The 19752-nt window shown below is 45.2% G+C and overlaps 1 protein-coding gene across 4 annotated transcripts in view; it reads right to left on the bottom strand.

Annotated features, from left to right (window-relative positions):
• Nucleotides 1–19752, bottom strand: part of DNM2 (dynamin 2) — a 658491-nt gene that overhangs the window by 465022 nt on the left and 173717 nt on the right. For all 4 annotated transcript variants that reach the window (XM_069231533.1, XM_069231530.1, XM_069231531.1 and 1 more), the window contains exon 5: nucleotides 13032–13130. In XM_069231533.1, the coding sequence (XP_069087634.1) occupies nucleotides 13032–13130 (99 nt within the window). The remainder of the gene's footprint in view (nucleotides 1–13031; nucleotides 13131–19752) is intronic.

The raw sequence follows: 19752 nt of genomic DNA on the forward strand, positions 1-19752 counted from the left end.
GTTTCCGCTTGTTGCGAATAGGGCTATTTCTGGTGTCCCCCACTTTTGAAAGTACTTTTGAAGTACTTGGGGGTGACTCTCCCATTCGTGAGTTTGTTGGCAATTCCTGCTTAGGAGATCTGCCAGCTGATTGTCTATCCCTGGAATGTATTGTGCTAACAGATGAATGTGATTGTGAACTGCTCATTTCCATATGGTTTGGGCAAGAAGGGACAGATGAGATGAATGTGTCCCGCCCTGTTTGTTGAGGTAATTCATGGTTGTCATGTTGACTGTATTTATTAGAACAGTCTTCTCTTTGAGAAGAGGTTGAAACGCTTTTAGGGCAAGAAATACAGCTAATAATTCTAGGTGGTTTGTGTGAAACTGTTTCTGTTTGGCATCCTATCCCCCCTGAATGTTATGATAGGTTGGGGAGCTCATCTAAACAATCATGGATGCGTCTGTTGTGATTATGGTCTGAGGCATAGAGTCTTGACACGACCGCCCCTTCATTAGATTGTTGAGGTTCCACCATTGAAGGGACATATGTATTTGGCGGTCCATCAACACTAGATCTTGAAGTTGACCGTGTGCCTGAGACCATTGTTGTGAGAGGCAATGTTGTATGGGCCTCAAGTTTAGTCTTGCATGTGGAACTATGACTATGCAAGATGCCATCATTCCTAGAATCTTCATGATAAATTTTACTTTACAGTATATTGTTGATTTGGCTGTATTTGTGGTATGAGATTTTGGAAAGCTTGTATCCTTTGTGTATTTGGATATGTTAGGGCTTTCTGGGTATTTAGAATAGCACCTAGGTAAGGTTGTACTTGTGCTGGTTGAAGGTGTGATTTTAGGTAATTGAGAGTGAACCCTAGTGTATGTAGGGTTTGTATCACATATTGATTGTGTTGTTGGCCTTGTGTAAAATTGCTTGATTTTATTAGCCAATCTTCTAGATATGGAAAAACGTGAATGTGCTGTCTTCTTAAGTAAGCTCCTACTACTGCTAGACATTTTGTGAACACTCTTGTAGCTGTTGTTATGCCGAATGGCAAAACTTTGAATTGGTAATGTTTTCCTGCTATGACGAACCTGAGGGATTTTCAGTGAGCTGGATGGATGGGTATGTGGAAATATGCATCTTTGAGGTCTAAAGTAGTCATGTAATCCTGTTTTTGTAGTAGTGGAATGACATCCTGCAGAGTTACCCTGTGAAAATGTTCTGACAGGATGAATAGATTGAGAGGCCTGGGGTCTAAGACAGGCCTGAGGGTGCCATCCTTTTTGGGAATAAGGAAGTATAGTGAATATACTCCTGTTCCCTGTTGAGAATGTGGAACCAATTCTATTGCTTGTTTTAATAGAAGAGATTGTACCTCTTCTTGCAGTAGAACGTTGTGTTCTGTGGACAATTTGTGGTAACGTGGTGGAATGTTTGGAGGGGTGGAGATTAATTCTAGGAAATAGCCATTGCGGATAATTGATAATACCCAATTGTCTGTGGTGATATTTTGCCAATGACATTGGAATTGCTGTAGTCTTCTCCCCACAGGAGATGTGTGGAATGGAGGGGTGAGAAGGAAGTCACTGCTTAGATGGTGTAGTGGTTTGTTTTGAGGCTTGGAATTTGCCTCTGTTCCTGAAATATTGTCCTCTGTAGAACCCTCTAAGTTCCCCTCTTTGATATTGAGTTTGTTGTCCCTGCTTTGTCTGGGAGGTAGATGCATCAGGATTGTGGCTTAAAACCTCCTCTAAACTGTGGTCTGCTAATCTCTCTATATGGTGTGGTATATAATGCCTTAGCAGTGTCTGAGTGTTTTCTCAGTTTCTCTATAGTGGGGCCAAATAGATGTTTCTTATCAAAAGGTATGTTAAGTACTGCCTGTTGTATTTCTGGTTTAAAACCAGAGGAGCACAGCCATGCATGCCTTCTAATTGTAAAGGAAGTGTTGACGCTTATTGCAGCTGTATCAGCAACATCGAGGGTAGACCTTATTTGGTTATTACTTATAGCCTGTCCCTCTTCTACCACCTGTTACGCCCTTTTCTGATGCTCTTTTGGGAGGTGCTGTATAATATCTTGCATCTCATCCCAATGGGCTCTATCATATATAGCCAGCCGTTCCTGAGAATTGGCAATTCTCCATTGGTTAGCTGCTTGTGTGGCTACTCTTTTGCCAGCAGCATCAAATTTTCTACTTTCCTTATCAGGAGGAGGAGGAGCGTCTCCTTATGACTGGCTGTTAGTGGTAGTCAGCGTGCCCAGAAAAAGAGAGGAGTCCGGAGGAACCTGGTGTGTTATATAGTCTGGGTCAGTAGGGCCAGGTTTATATTTTTGGTCAATTCTAGGGGTAATGACTCTAGCTTTGACAGGTTCACTGAAAATTTGTCAAGAAAGAGTATTGAATAGAAAATCTTCTTCCAGGGGTTCAGAATGCATAAGCACCCCATGATAAGCCACTGCCCTATAGGCTACCTGAGTGTGGTGAAGGTTTGGAGGGGTAGAGGTCAGGATAATCATCTGAAATGGGATCAGGGTCCTAGAGATCCCATGGGTCCACTGTATTTCCACACGAGTATAATGAGTGTGTCTGAGAAGGCAGTGGTGGTGTCTATTGTGAGGTGAAAAGGAAAGTTGTGGAGAGTGAGAAGGAGAAGTAGGGAGAGGTGCTGGTTTCTCCTTCTGTTTCTGCACTTTTGCTGCTGGTTCAGCAGAATTTAACTCCTCTTGAAAGGCCAGCTTTCTTTTAGTCTTTAAAGGAGGTGCAGTGAGGATCTGACCAGTTTCCTTATGTATATGGATTCTCGATGGTCTTTCATCCATAACCTCCAATATTGGCTCAATCTCAGTCTCTTCTCCGGAAGCTTTGTGAGATTCTTGCATGGGCTTTGAGATTTGCTTTAGTTTTCTCGAAAGTCCTTGTTCCCTAGTGTATGAAGATTTTTTCAGCTCCGAAGTTTGGATCATTTTCGGTCCCGAAAAATAAGTCAGTTGTTTCAGCCCCGAAACAGGGTGTTGAATTTTCGACTCCGAAGAGTGAGGGCGTTTGCTGGAGACTGAGGTGAAAGTTTTAACAGACTTGCTCAACTCCGAAGTGGACGGAGGAGTGGCCTTTTTCAGTGCCGGTCCGGAAGGTCGGTCACTGACAGTCTTTTTTCAGGTTAAACCATGGCCTTCCAGCAGTGGTGTACCCCATGAGGGCGTAGGGGCAGGCATACTCACATGAGCAGCTAGGAAAAAAAAGGTGGTGAGTTCTCACTTGAAAAATCATTAATAATAAGCACAATGCCTCAATAATGATTTATTAGCATCAAGAAAAAAGAAAGAAAGAATCAGTTCCATGAAATTATAGTTCCTATTATATGACAGTCTTTAGGCAAAAAATATGATCCAGAGGTCAACAATTCTATAGTCCAATCAACCAGTACCAAGGTTGAAAAAGTATCATGTGCAGAATTTTTCAATAGCGAAGCAGCCAGGTTAGAAAAGGATCAGATGGCACAATTCAATGACGGAACAGCCAAAACGTGTTTCGCCCCTTAAGCAGGTAAGCGGGGGCTTTTTCAAGGCTGTGAAAGATATATGTATGTATAGTATAAGTCACAAGGTAAGTAATGATAATAACAAATTATAACATGAGCAGGAGGTGTTCCAGGTGAGATTTGGGTACGTTTATCGAAAAACCCAGATCGAACAACAACTGGGTTGTCATCCGCAGATGAGACAGCACAAGCTCTGGAGACTTGGTTTTGATTAACCAATTGTCCAGGAAGGGGAATACCACTATTCCCTTCCTTCTGAGATGTGCTGCAACAACTGCCATCACCTTCGTAAAAACTCGAGGTGCTGAAGTAAGTCCAAACGGAAGGACCGCAAACTGGCAGTGTTGCTACCCCACCACAAACCGGAGATACTTCCTGTGCGACTTGAGTATCGGAATATGAAAGTACGCATCATGCAAGTCGACAGACACCATCCAGTCTCCTTCCTTCAATGCCAATAGCACCTGCGCTAGGGTCAGCATGTTGAATTTTTCCTGTTTGAGGAAGAAATTCAAAATCCTCAAGTCCAGGGTCGGTCTTAGATGGCCGTCCTTTTTGGGGATTAGGAAATATCTTGAATAACAACCCTGACCCCTTTCCTGCACCGGCACCAACTCTATTGCGCCCTTTGATAACATGGCCTGAACTTCCTGTTGCAGCAACAGAAGATGGTCTTCTGAACAAAATGAAGGACGGGGGGAAGGGAGGAGGGGACTCCTGAAAGGGGAGAGCATATCCTTTTTCCACAATCTTTCACACCCAAGAGTCCGTTGTTATCGACTCCCACTTGCGGAGAAAAAGACTCAGCCTTCCCCCTACAGGAGAGGTATGAACGATAAAGTGGGGAAAACTAGGGCTGCCTCTGCTGTTGTCCACCAGAGGAAGAGGATGAAGATGAAGGCTGCTGGACTGGCCCTCTAGCTCTACCCCTACCCCGCCCTCTAAGGGAACGATAGGGTGGATTGGCAGGTTGCTGGGCTGAGTACTGGGGCCTCCAAAAGGCAGAACCACGTGCAAACCCCCTGAACCTGCGAAAAGGTCTATAAGAAGTAGCAATGGTAGTCTGTAAGCCTAAAGACTTAGCTGTAGCCCGACTGTCTTTAAACCTCTCAAGAGCAGAATCCGCCTTTTCTCCATCAAATGGTAGATCCAACAAGGTGGTTTGAACGTCCGAGGAAAACTCGGAGGACCTCAACCAGGCGTGCCTCCTAGTAGCCACAGATGTTCCCATGGCCCTGGCTACCGAATCCGTCGTGTCCAGGCCAGACTGTATGATCTGCTGCGCAGCCGCCTGCGCATTCGAAAAAAAGAGATCCAAAGGGCTTCTGTACATCCTGAGGTACATCTCTGACCATCTCCTTAGCAGAGTCCATAAGGGCGTGGACATACCTGCCCAGCACACAGGTAGCATTTGCAGCCTTGAGCGCCATGCTGCACGATGAAAAGATCTTCTTCGAAGACTGCTCCATCCTTTTGGACTCCCTATCAGTTGGGATCACAGGGAATGTTCCAGGAGCAGACTTCACGGAGCAAGACGCCTGAACTACCAAGCTTTCAGGAGTTGGATGGCGTGACAGGAAACCCGGATCCCCGGGCGCGCCCGTATGTCTCCTCGCTACTGCCCTGTTCATCGCTGGAGTCGTAACCGGCTTCCTCCACAGGTCCAGAATGGGCTCGGTCAATGCCTCGTTGAAGGGCAGTAAAGGATCGGCAGTCGACGTAGAGGGATGCAACACCTCAGTCAACAGGTTGGTTTTCACCTCCGCCACAGACAAAGGCAAGTCTAAAAACTCTGCTCCTTTTCTGATCACTGTATGAAAAGATGCTGCCTCCCCTGTAAACTCCCCCGGAGATGCAATGTCCCATTCCGGGGAAGTGTCCAGGCCGCTTGCAGACCCCAAGCCTTGGTACTCATCCAAAGGCCCAATCTCACCTTCTTCTAACTGCCTGTACTCTTCCCCCTCCAGGAGTCGTAATGCCTTTCTCCGGGACCTAAGACGTGATTCCAAAGTCAGCGTCAGTAATGAATTTACCGACATCGAAGACTTCGAATCCCGGTAGGGCACCGGAAGAGATGGATGACTCCTAGCATCACCCGGCGCCGGCACGGACTCCAATGACGTCTTCCGCAGAGTCGGCTGGCATGAAGGCGATGGGGCCGGCCGGGAAGGAGACAACATAGACGTCGAATGACGTGGCGATGGCGTCGGCTGACGCGATGATGGAGCCACAGACCCAGCTGGTGAAGATCTTCCATGAGGAGACATCCTCGGCGCCGAACCAACACCTTCAGCTGGGCAAAACGGCATAAACGGAGCCGCCTTAAATGGCGCCGGGGAGCCCAAATCAAACGCCACTGGCCCCGTGGGACCCGCCGGTGCACCAGCAGGAGCCATGGACTGGAAAACGGCATACATTGCCTTTAAAAATGCTGCCGGATCCACTCCTGGAGCCGGGAAAGCAGGATATTGCTGTTCTTGAGCCTGCTGCACATCAGGCTCCTGCGGCGCCGGTGAAAACTGAAGGCTATGAGGAGTCACCTCATAGACCGACGGCGCCGGAGATATCTCCGGACTCCTGGGCTGAGGTGTCACAGTAGGGCTCACCTCCCATGTACTTTGGCGTCGAGTAGAAGGAGACCTCGACCTCGATTGGCTCCGCTCCGACCGGCGCCGAGAGTCATGACTGCGCTGTGAATCATGGTGACGCCGCTTCTTATGCTTCTTTGGCGAAGCATGGGACGAAACCCTCTTATGGCCCTTCTTCTTGGCTTTCGCCATGAAAAGCTTAGCCTCTCGTTCTTTTAGAGCCTTAGGGTTCATGCTCTGGCACAACCTACACCCTTTGACATCGTGCTCAGAGCTAAGACACCAGATACAATCCAAATGTGGATCGGTTACAGACATCCGACCTCCACAATCTTTACAGGGCTTAAAACCAGATTTCTTTGGGGGAGACATTGTAACCACCAAAACGCAACAGTAATCAACGAGCCAGGAAAGAAAAACCGTTGGCGTCGAAGGTATGGAAAAAAGGAAAACTGACGTCACCATGCCGACGAGGACCTCTTATTGGCACGGTGACATCAGACGGAGTCACGTGGAGCCGTGCCATTATGACGTCCTCGTCGACATGGACAGCTAGGAAGAAGACTTTCCGTCGGATGCTGGCGCAAGGACGAATTCATAAGGTGAGGAATCCACAGGTAGTTGTATCCATCAGAAATAAAGGTACTTTATTATAGTAACACAACACTAGAATACTTATAGGCAGTTCCCACCCCCACAACTGAAGCCAAATACACACTAATTATATACACAATAACAATCAGTAAGTAGCATAGAAACAACAAGCATTGGCAATACTTGATAATAGCAAGAGCCCTAGGGGAGGCCCAAACCATCTACTAAGAAAGTGGAATGCAAGATGCTGCCCCCCCCCCACCCAAGGATGTGGAGTTGTTAGAGGGGAGCTAGAAGAACTAGGAACCCCAAGAGGCGAGTACCTGAGGGACCCACAGGAACCAGTCCAGGTCTTCCCAAGGACAAACATGAGGACTTGGAAAAAGGATTGTACAAGAACAGGACCAGACAAGAAGAAACCAAAGGTGGATTCCGGTAGATGAGGACCTGTAAAAGAATGGGCCGAAGTCCAGTCCACGATGAAGTGTCCAGTGGAGGCAGGAGCCACTACCGACAGGGGCTACTCGTAGCCATAAGATTCTTTGGAGCAGCAGCAAACAAGCCTTGGTAGCTACAAGAGTCACGGTGCACAGGGATACTGTCCTGCAAGGAAAGGCAAAGGCTTACGTCTCCCAAAGTGGACAGTGGGCAGAGAAGACCAAGGGGACCACTCAAAACCACCACCTGTGATGCAGAATCCACACAGTTCTAGAGGAGACCAGATCCACGTAGTCAGTCGTCGTCGTAGTAGTAGTTGGTGCCTGCAGAGGCAGGGGAGTGATACCTTCACTCCAAGGGAGATTCCTTCTTGGTGCAGGCTGAAGTCTCTCTGACCTCAGAGGATGCACAGCAGAGGGAATCTTGCAATTGTTGAAAAGAGCCGGGGAAACTATGTTGCAAAGCGAAGTCGTCGTCGGAGTGGCAGCTTGTCAGTTCCTGAAGAGTCCAGTTGAGGTTCCAGTGGCCAGAAGATGAAATAAACAATGCAGAGGAATCCTGGTGGGGTCTTGCACGTCGAATCTGGGGACCCACCCTCAAGGGAGTCCCTAAATAGCCCTGAAGAGGGGTTGGTCTCCTAGCAAAGTGACCACATATCAGGAAGGGTCTGTGATGTCACCTGCCTGACCTGGTCACTCAGATGCTCGCAGAGGCCTCTTCACATCTTGGTTTCAAGATAGCAGAATCAAGTAGCCAAAAGGAGGAGCTCTGGGCACCACCACTGGGGTGATGATGGACAGGGGACTGGTCACTCCCCTTTCCTTTCCTTTGTCTGGTTTCGCGCTAGAGCAATAACTGGTGCAAACCGGTTTATGCAAGGAGAGCACCAAGTGTGCCCTTCAAAGCAAACCAGTGGCTAGGGGAGGCTGTATCTTCCAAGCTTTTTAACACATATTTCCAAGGGACAGGGTGTTGCCTCCCTCTCCCACAGGAAATCCTTTGTTCTGCCTGAGCTGGTCAAGCAGCAGGAGGGGAGAAACCTGTGAGGGGTGGCAGCAGCGCTGGCTGCGTGGAAAATTACAGAAGACTGGTAGAAGCAATACTGGGGGTCCTCTAAGGAGCTCCCAGAGTGCATGGAATCATACAACCAGTACTGGCAACAGTATTGGGGCATGATTCTGACATGTTTGCTACCAAACATGCCCAGGTTAGGATTTACCATTATGTAGTTGGACACAGGTAGTGATGGTTTCCCTGTACTTACGAAATCCAGTGTAATGGGAATGGAGTTCGCAGGGGCACTTCTGTTCATGCAGGGCTGCCATCACACACAGGGACCTGCACCCAGCTCTCTGGGCTAGGAGGGCCTACCACATGGGTGACTTGCAGTGACCTGTGTGAAAGGGTGCATGCACCGTTTCACACAGGCTGCAATGACAGGCCTGCAGACACATTTTGCATGGGCTCCCATGGGTGGCACCATACATGCTGCAGCCCATGGGGAACCTCTGGTGCCCAAAAGCCCTGGGTACCCAAGTACCATATACTAGGGACTTATAATGGGACACCAGTATGCCAATTGTGGGGTGTGGAAAGTCCCAGGCAACCAAATTTAGAGGGAGAGAGCACAATCACTGGGGTCCTGGTTGGCAGAATACCAGTGAAACCCGTCTAAGAATACCGAGAGCGGGTACAAAAGCCGGGGGTAACCATGCCAAAAAGGATAGGTTGTCTTATTAGACAAGCCGAATCACTGGGGCAAGTCGGTGCTTGTGGAAAATAGCCTAGTCAATAGGGGTGCCTGTATCAGGCTTAGCCCAAGCCCCCAAAAAGACACCATGAAGGGCTTTGCTCTAAGCAAACACTGGTTCAACCCCTGTGTGGCTTTGATGAAGGACAACGATTAGGGGACTTGAAGCTAGTTCCATTGAAGAATGAATCAGATCCAACAATACCACAACCCCCTTCAGCATGTCTGCAAATGAGGAGATCTCCTCCATAGTAAAATGAGGAGATCTCCTCCATAGTAAGTCCAAGGTGTGAAAGTAAGCCTGGGGCTGGAGAAGAATCCAAGCCACAGCTATGTCAGTTAACCAGCTGTCCTCTCAATAAGGTTCCAAGTCCTCTACCGCCTCTCCACCAGCATACTCAGTAGGACAAACATGAGCAGACTCTTGTGGAGGAATATCAGGGATAAAAGGCATGAGTGGCGCTGGTCCTGACGTTGACCGGCGCCGAGAAGGCAATTCCTCAACATCACTTTCGAGTTCAGAAGCAGAGGGGGATTCGACTTAGATCGGGGCTGCCAGCAAAGTCGCTGGAGTCGGCGGATCGGATACTGGCGAAGGTGGGAACCCCAAAGGGCTTTGCACCAGCGTCCTAACTGCTTCGTCAATTGATGCTGAAGTCCTAAGGGAGGAAAACACAGGGTTGACTTCGACCTCCTCTTCTGAACTGAGAAATGGAGGGAGGTAGTTCGCTGTGAAGTCAGCAGCTTCCGAGACTTCGACTGCTTGTGTCAAAACTTGCCTCTGGATGTTGATGGAGAATAGCGTCCATGAGAACAACTCCTGAAACGGCACTGGAACGGACGTTAGTCCGAGAAGGAGACCTCATTCGAAAGGAAGACTGGGAGCACTCTGACATCCACGCAGCTAGAAGCTTTCTTCAATGCTATCACAGAGCCTTAGGCCAAAGTTGTTGACAGAAGTTGCACTCCTTAGGTTTATGGTGCTTGCCCAGTCACCACATTCAGACAGAGTAGGGATCCGTAGCCGACATTTATTATCCACAGAACCCACAAAGTTTAAACCCCTAAGACATAGAAAGCACACTGTTTTCAGAATGACAAAACTTCAAGGGAGGCAGAGATCGGTGTGAACAATTGTCACTTGATCGCCTTTGCAAGAGCGGAAAAGAATGAACTGATCGCCCGGGGTGTGGTTAGGGGGTGTTATATTGACTCCGCTGACATCACATCCGGTGGACGTCACTGTTATGGAATTGCGCAACGCCCTTTGTCGACGTATTTATGAGATATGGAAAACGTTTCCAGATCCAGGGTCACATCTGGGGGAGGATTCTTAAGTAAGGAATCTGCATCTAGATATCTCTATCAGATCAGGTATACTGTGCTTGCACCCCATGACAGCAATATCTACCTTTGCGTCACCAAAAATCTTAACACACATGGATAAGAGGTTGCCATAAAAAAGGCTACTTCAGCTGGGGAGGTGTAGGTCTGGAGTGCAGTCCCTTCAACAACAACAAAAGTGAAAACCCTCAAGCATATTGACCCCCACCTAAAGAGGACATATAAAAGGTGAAAGCCCTGAGCCTATCACAAGACATCTCTTATTGACAACAGAACACGGATCCAACCTTCCTTGCTACCTACATATTACCACCACCTCGTCAACAACTGCCACATGAAGAACACATTTGCCAACACAGAAGCCTTCTCCATCAACTAGAGTTCATTGATAACTTCCTCATTAACGACCCAGTAGTTCAGGACTCTCTCATACACCAAATCAAGACCCTTCCTCAATTGACAAGATTATTGTCAACAAAACCACCCTTGCTGATGAACCAGATGGTCACCACATTGACTAGCAGAAGAAATGAACATGTTGATCCTTCAGCCAGACAGGTTGAGAGATTCCTCAACAGCAAGTTTTTTGTATTCTGTTTTCAGTTGTGAAATACACCATCTATGATTCCTCTAATGTTCAACGGTCTCCAATTAAGACGCAAGCAGAACGATCACACCAGGTTTTTTTTTTAGGAAGAAGGCAAAGAACAAGAACGAGAAGATGTAAGCTGTAAATACTAGTGGCTCTTAGATACTGGCCAAATGGTCATCTGCAAACACCCAGACAAGGAGGACAGGGAATTTTCTTTATTGCTGGTATTGTGGGCAGCTAGGTATTGCCACCACCTACTGCTTAATAGCAAAAGTGCACATTTAACTATTCTTACAATTGCGTTTTTAATCCTTGTTATTTAACTAGCTTGTGGAAGAGAACTTTTTTTTTTTTTTTTTTTAAGAACGTAGGATTCAATCAAGGATGAGATGGAAAAGGTTACTGAAAGCAACATATTGACTTCGCTCAAAACACCTTACTGGAATTAGACCTGAAACAACAGTTAATGAAAGGAACATGTCATAAGGTAAAGAGTGTGAATTTATATTGTTCACATCTCACTGTTCGGCCCATGAACAATATAGATAACCTCCAGTATAAGCAAGAAGGATGGGTAGTTCACTCTGATCTAACCCTCAAGACAGTGAATGCACAGACAGCCACTATAGTACGGTTTACTGTGGAACAGTGCTAAGTGTTCACAAAGGGACGTCAAGATCAAGGACTGTGAAATGCAGATACGTCATACGTCTAGGCTCTCTAGCTCTCAACCATGTTTTCAGAAGAAAAATTACTGAAGGAAGTTGGGAAACCCAGACCAAAATACTTTGAGATCCTGACAACATGGCAATGCTTTTGCCCACCATACTAATTGCAGATTGTGTGCGACACACACCAGTAACAATGTTAGACATTAAAGCATTATTCACTGCTGATGCTTCACCTTTCAAGAGGCAAAACGCTTGTGATTGCCTCCTACAAGCTGAAGTGAAACAATGCACTGGTCAAGGATATGGGACTCACATGCAATGCGCTGCTGTTTAAAAAACAAAAAGGGAAAAAACAAAATGTAGGACTAGGCAAAACACATTTTCATCTGGAGCTCCATACAGAGAAATCTGCACCTGCTTACAATGTCTAATGTGAGACAAACACATCTTGATGCTTCTTTTAAGTGTACTGGTTCCTCTGCATATGACCGCTCACTTAATGTCAAAGTAGATGACCTGGCAGGAGTAGCATCCACCATATGCACGCGATCAGCTAAGACTACATGGTGTGTGTTTTTCCAAACATACAGCTCATGAGTCAAACAGTTTTTCATTTTTATGAACAGACCTTGACGTATTTAAAAAAAAAAAAAAAAAAAAAAAAATTTAAAAAAAGGTTGTTGAGACAGAGTGATAGAAATATATTATTTGCAGAAAGCATGGATGACTGGGTTCTCAAAAAGCAACTCTATAAACTAAAGGGCCTGGTAGTCAAAAGCAGCAAGTCACAGTACACAGCCAGTAGCAGGACATATGGGTGTATCACAGGAATGGAGGCAAAGATGAGTTATAAAAAATAAAATTAAAATAAAAAAAGTCTAGAGTTCATTATGCTCTTTGGTCTTGATAATAAACAGATCCTCAGGACTCTCCTCTGTGGTCCAATATGCTCAGTTAAAACAAAGGATTACATCTATTTTACAGACAGAGCCAGAGGCCTTCTCTCGAACTGAGGCCAACTATCTATTGCCCTATTGTCCACACTAGAATCAGAGTACTCCCCTCACTTGACTTAAACTGAATACCTTGATATTGGTCCCTTACTAGACCCAGGGTCCACCTTCAAGTAATTCTCGCTTCCTACACTGAAACTCCATATGTGGCCAACAAACGAAATCTTGGGGTCACTTTGTGCAATCGTAACTAGAACCTTGGGTCTCCACCAAGTGATTGCAACCAGAAACTGAGATCGCACTGCATTTTTCAACTAGAGCTAGGGACTTCCCTCTCATGTGTCCCGTGTAGAACTGGCAGTCACTGTCAGATGGCCCAGCTAGAACCTGGGAATGCCCTCCTGTGGCCCTATCTAAGAAGCACAGGTCTCCTTGATGTATCCTTATTGTCTGGTCCCATGTAGAACATGGATGTTCTCTTCCTTTATAAGTATTTGAACCAGAGGCTTACAACATGTTGCCCCCTGGCCTAAGTGTAGCAGGCCTTCATAACAGTCCAGCAACTCATACCTCTCCGTAATGGCAGCAGCTTGTTCTCCAGGATTTCCCGTGCATCAGTCCCCTCGTCCATCAGATCCAGCTTGGTAATAACACCGATGGTCCGCAAACCTACAGAAAGACAGGCTTTTATTGACAAACTCAACCAAACAGACAATGTGCTGGAAATTCCAAGTAAAAATTTAGAACATGCTGGCAATAAAATCTTCCAACATAAGCTTGTTATTCTGCAACAAGTGATGCAACAGCACCACTAAGGGACGCATACAGTAGTGCACATCAACACTACTGAAAACTAGCTACGGTTTCAAATTTTCTTAAATTTATATACATGCTTATCCTGGTTGCCTTGCGGTGGGATGAGTGAAAGCCCCAAAAAAGCTTCTATTGCTTACTTGAACGAAACCATTTAATACCATTTTTACTACCATTTTAACAAATGACACCTTTGAGCAAGCTTGCTAAAAGCGTTATACAGTGTCCAGCAAGGTATAGCACACACCAGAGGTCTAATGTTCCTTCACCCACCCATCTACCACATTCCGAAGAAACACTGTTCTAAGAACAGAAACTGCATTCTGACCGGAGGCAGTCCTGCAAACCACATAAATACCCTCCCAAAACTCAAATACGTCTGTCAATTCTAGTACTCCATCTCATCTGATACCACTTAAATTACATTCTTATAACATGTATGGTCCCACTTGCACTCTTCAGGACAGTTTGTCCCCTTGCACAATCTAAACCTTCAGCCAAAACGGTTATGTAGTAAAAAGCGGTCACATAGGAAGAGTCCCTTGTAGTGCCTACAATTTGACATCATGAACTCCCTGGGAGGCATTCTAATCTCAGTAGGTCTGTTCAGGGTAAAATGGCTGAAATTGTATTTTCCAAAGTTGTTATTGGCAAAGCAAATAATGTTTTTGTTTCCAGCGTCCCTTTTTAGGTTGAACCAACCAGTGTATATGTGCTGCTCTCAACATGTTGTAATCTACCCTGTGGGCTTTAACCACGACCATCATTTTCATTCGTTATTTGGACTCTCCCTTTCAAAATTCCGTTGATTATGTAGGTAAATGCTTTACGTTTGTCCCGCATTGAAGCTGTTTTGTTACTGCCTAGGAGACGGACTTTCACATGGATTATTGCACAATGTGCCATACACCTTAGCGTGGTGCACTACTTTTTTCTTTTGTCTCTCCGCTTCGCATTCTGTGGTTGTATGTTTCTTCCTCTTCCTTGTTTGTGAGCATGCCGCTGTTTCTTTGTGGTGTCAGTGCTCAGAGGCTACAAGCTGGAAGGAAGTTTTTTTTTTTTTTTTCTTTTTTTTTTAAGTTTCATGCAGCGCAACCTTGATCGAAGGAGCGTTTTACACGAGTACCACTTACGTATAAGTAAAAAAATACACAAACTGGTGCATTTTAAACAGAAAAAAACACCAAAATACTCAATGTGCTCTCCTGGCATAGCAGGAGAGCTGATACGACAATATTCATTGCACTCTGGAAACTCACCCCATAAGGCTTTGGGGGGCATTTCTTTTACAAAACATTTTTGCCTAGGACAATGGGACCACCACCAAAACGTTCAGCACAACACCCTCTGTCTAGGTTATCTCTGGGTCCCCACACTAGATTGAGGGGACCCCGTAATAATAAACCTTCCCACCATTCAGTGACCTTTTAAGCTCTCTCATTGCTGGAACTTTCATTTTACAGTTGGGAATAATTTGAGTTTAGGGCGCCTGTTTGTAATATTATTTCAGTAGGTATGAATGTGTACGGCACAATGCCCTCTAGGGGTGAATTCTATATACTGCATTACTTTCTGATATTGTGTTTACATGTGGTTACACCCTCTAGGGCTGATTATACGGTTACATGACCATGTTTCTTCCAAATGCTATTTTTATTGTCGTGTCCTCTAGGGCTGTTCTGAGCTTTATTGTCAAGATGAACAAGTTACTTACATTTGGTAATGCTTTTTCTGGGGGACACAGTATCTACCTGTGTATTCCTCATCTTTCGAATATCCCCGTGCGCAGTATTCAGCAGAAACTTTACCACAGCTCTTCACGTCGACGAGGATGTCAATGGAACGGGCCTGCACACAACTCCATCTGATGTCAGAGCCATATGAAATGCTCGCCAGCACGCTGACGTCAGTTTCATCCATTTTTTTTTATGCCTTCGAGGCGAACAGATGAACACCAAACTTGCAAGCACAGCATGTGTAAACTCGACTCAAAGATTTAAAGATACATATATATATATACACACACACATATTCTGTATATGCAATTTTCAGCATATATACAACATCTACAAACAATTTCCTTCTTGGTATATCCAGACAGGCAACGGGGAGACAGGCGGGTCAGTGAGGAATCCACAGGTAGATACTGTATCCACCAGAAAAAGCATGACCAAAGGTAAGTAGCTTGTTCTTCTGGTGGATACATCTACCTGTGGATTCCTCATCTTTCAAATAGAGTCCCAAAGCAGTACTGCACTCTGAGGGGGTGCCGGTCTGTTTATACCAATAAATTCTGTAGCACTGATCAGGCAAAATGGCCGTCCCTCCTCACTTCTGAGTCCAAGCAGTAATGCTTCGCAAAAGTGTGGAGGGAAGCCCAAGTTGCTGCTTTGCAAAGGTTTACAACAAGTACACCTCTAGCCAAAGCCGAAATAGCAGACTTAGCTCTGGTTAAAAAAGCTCTTATACCCTCAGGAGGTGTTCTCTTTGCCATAGCATAACATATTTTGATGCAAAGGATGACCCATATTGACAATGTTCTTTTGTGGACGGCTTTGCCCTTCATCTTGCCTATGTAGCCAATGAACAGCTGATCGCCCATTCTAAATTCATTCATCCTGTCCATGTAGAAGCTCAATGCTCTTTGGATCCAGATGATGCAGCCTTTCCTCCTCCTTAGAGGGATGGGGAGGTGGGTAAAAGGTCTGAAGAGTAATGCATTGCCCTAAATGAAAAGGAGTCACTACCTTTGGCAGGAAAGCTGCCCTGGTTCTCAGAGCCACCTTGTTGGCATGAAAGGTGGTAAACGCGGGTTTATCACTCAGAGCTTGCAGCTCGGTAAGACACCTAGTCTGCGTGATCGCCACTAGAAAAACAGTGTTTATAGTAAGGAGCCTAAACGGGCAACTATGTAAAGGCTTAAACAGTGTACCCATCAGGTATATTAAAACCAAATTTAAATCCCACTGAGGCATGATGAACAGAGTGAGAGTATATATTTGTCAAACCTTTAAGAAACCTTAAAACTATAGGGGACTTAAACAATGAGGATTGGATTACCTGGACTTGGCTTTGAGCAGCCAATTGTCCAGGTATTCCCCACCTTCTGAGATGTGCTGCAACCACTTCCTTCCATCCATCACCCTGGTGAAGACCTGGGGTGCGGACGCAAGTCAAAATGGAAGGCCCGCAAACTGGAAGTGTCATGTCACCACCATGAACCGGAGATATTTCCAGTGCGACTGAAGAAAAGGGATGTGAAAACACGAAGCCTGCAAGTCGATAGACACCATCCAGGGTCATCATTTTGAATTTCACCTCTTTGAGGAAACAATTAAAAATCCTTGGGTCCAGGATTGGGCATAAACACCTGTCCTTTTTTGGGAGTCAGGAAATATCTTGAGTAGCACCCCTACCCCCTTTCCTGCTCCGGAACCAACTCAACTGCACACTTTAAAAGCAGGGTTTGGACTTCCTGCTGGATCAAAAGAAAATGTTCTTGCAAACAATAACTGTGCTGAGGTGGAATGGGAGAGGTAAACTCTTGGAAAGGTAGGGCATATCCATTTTCGACAATTCCCAATACCCAATTGTCCAATACATGTTGAAGGCGCAAGGAAAAAAAAAGGGAATGGATGTCAGCACGCCGGTTAGGACTTCTTATGGCTCTAATGATGTCAGACCAAGTCACGTGCAGAGCCATACCATTGTGATGTCCTTGTCGACGTGGAGAGCTATGGAAAAGTTTCAGTCGAATGCTGTGCACTGGGATATTCAAAAGGTGAGGAATCCACAGGTAGATGTATCCATCAGAAACTACAATATTCACTCCACTTGGAAACTCAACCCATAATGGTTTGTGGGGACATTCCTTTGACAGAACGTGTTGCCTATAACTCACCGTGTGCTGGTCCAAGGACAATGGGACCACCACCAAAACGTTCAGCATGACATGCTGTGTCTAGGTCATCTCTGGGTCCCCACACTAGGTTGGGGGGGGGGGGGGGGGGGGGGAGGGGGAATAATAACACCTCCCACCACTCTGTGTCATTTTAAGCTCTTTCTTGGCTGGAACTTTTGTTTTAAAGCTGGGAGTAGTTTGTCTTAAGGGTCTTGTTTGTGATATTATTCTAGTAGGCCTGCAAATGTGTAATGCACTAGGCCCTCTAGGGTCTAAATACATGGTTACACTGCATTTCATTTTGCCATTCTGTTTTCATGTGGTTATGCTCTCTAGGGGTCGACTATATGGTTACATGCCCATTTTTCTTACAATTGGTATTTTTACTGTGGTGCCCTCTAGGGACTGTTCTGAGCATTACAGTCAAGAAACTACTGTATTCGCTGCACTGGGAAACTCACCCAACAAAGCTTTGCAGGGCATTCCTTATACAAAATGTTTTTGCCCATAACTGACCATGTGATGGTCCTAGGACAATGGGACCACCATCAAAATGTTCAGCACAGCACAATGTGTCTAGGTAATCTTGGCGTTCCCACACTAGGTTGGGAAGAACCCTAAAATAATAAACCCCTCCCACAATTCAGTTTCTTTGTAGGTTCTATCATTGCTGGAACTTTTGTTTTACGGCTGGGAGACATTAGCGTTTTAAGGGCCTTGTTTATAATAGTATTCTAGTAGGCCCACTAGGCCTAAAAATGTGTAATGCAGTAGGCCCTCTAAGGGCAAAATATATGGTTACACTACATTACAATCTGCGATTCTGTTTTCATGTGGTTATGCTTTCTAGGGGCTGATTATATTGTCACATGACCATGTTTCTTACAAATGCCATGTTTATCGTGGTGCTCTCTAGGGGCTGTTTTGAGCATTACAGTCAAGATACTACAATATTCGCTGCACTTGGAAACTCGTCCCACAACATGCTCTCTCTGTCTAGGTCATCTCTGGGTCCCACACTAGCTTGGCAGAGCCCCAAAATAATAACGTCATCCACCACTGACTGCCTTTTCACACCGGAGCTGTCTCACAGCTGAAATTTTTGTTTTACAGCTGGGGGTAGCTTGTGTTTTAAGGGCCTTGTTTGTAATAATATTCTAGTAGGCCTGCTACGCCTGAAAATGTATAATTCACTACCCCCTTTAGCAGCTGAATAAATGGTTACGCTGCATTGTTTTCTGCCATTCTCTTTTCCTGTGGTTATGTCCTCTAGGGGCTAACTATATGGTTACATGGCCATGTTTCTTCCAAATGCTATTTTTATTGCGGTGCCCACTAGGGGCAATTCTGAGCATTACAGTCTAATGCCAAGTGTACGAAGGAATGCATAATGTTAATTTCTGATAAAGGTTTTTATTGAGATTACATGATGATTGTATATATTTTATTGATCTCTCTTTATTGCAATTACCACCATAATTCATGCCAACGTAACATCCCTATTACACTAGGACTGTCTGAACACTTGATATGTTTGGGTGAATCTTTTAGGGGGTCTACAGTGGTTACACAATGTCAGCTATGGCATGTTCCACTGCCAATGTAATTTACTGCATGGTTAAATACTTATAAGGTCCTAAAGGCTAAACCTACTAGCTATGCCAATGCTTGTTTTCCTTGGGCTTAAAGACAGTCTTTACTTTCAAGTGAATTTGCTACTGGAGCAGAAAGGAAGGCTCCCAGTTGCGCAATCAGTCACATCAGCTTACATATGTTGACATCAGGGTGGAATGGAATGTTTCCTAATGGTAGAGTATTTTCACATTTATCAAACCATTACCCTATCATCTTTCTTTCAAAACCTGTCAACTCCAGAGGAAAGATTCCTCCACACTTTCTATGTGAGACGGTATTAAAATTTTATCTGAACAAAACTAAAGATACTCGTGAGTCCAAACAACTGTTTGTGAATTATGGCCTTTAATGTCCATGTTTCGTCACATCTAAACAATCTATATCCAGGTGGACAGTTTCTTGCATTATGTTGTGCTTTCAGAAAGCAAACAAAATCCTGACTATGTGACAGTGGCATTCACACCTTCCTCTTTACGTATAACCCTACAAACTCCGCTGACACACTCTGGACCAAATCCAAACTATTTCTGTGAAGCCACACAAAGGAAATAGGGACAATGCCAGAGTTGTAAACAAAGCAAATCTTAAACATATTATCACACAGACTCCCTCTGCTGACACCAATCCTGACCTGTACCATGCTACTCAACTGCAGATCAGTTGTAAGACATGCGCCAGATATTGCTGACCTCATCCTTACAGATTAACTCAACCTCTTAATCCTGACTGAAACATGGCTAAATGATTCCTCTGCACCTATACTAGACTTAATAGTCCCCCTCAGTCACAACATCACTAGATTAGATAGATCTAACAGACCATGGGGTAAGGTTTGTATGTATTTACCGTAACAATCTATTACTAAAACAGTCACAAACCGTTGCTCTATCTTCTTGTGAAGACCTATGCACTGATACTGCAAGTCACAGCCCACTTTGCAAA

The sequence above is a fragment of the Pleurodeles waltl genome, chromosome 4_2 (genome assembly GCF_031143425.1).
Source record: "Pleurodeles waltl isolate 20211129_DDA chromosome 4_2, aPleWal1.hap1.20221129, whole genome shotgun sequence".
NCBI classification, from domain to species: domain Eukaryota; kingdom Metazoa; phylum Chordata; class Amphibia; order Caudata; family Salamandridae; genus Pleurodeles; species Pleurodeles waltl.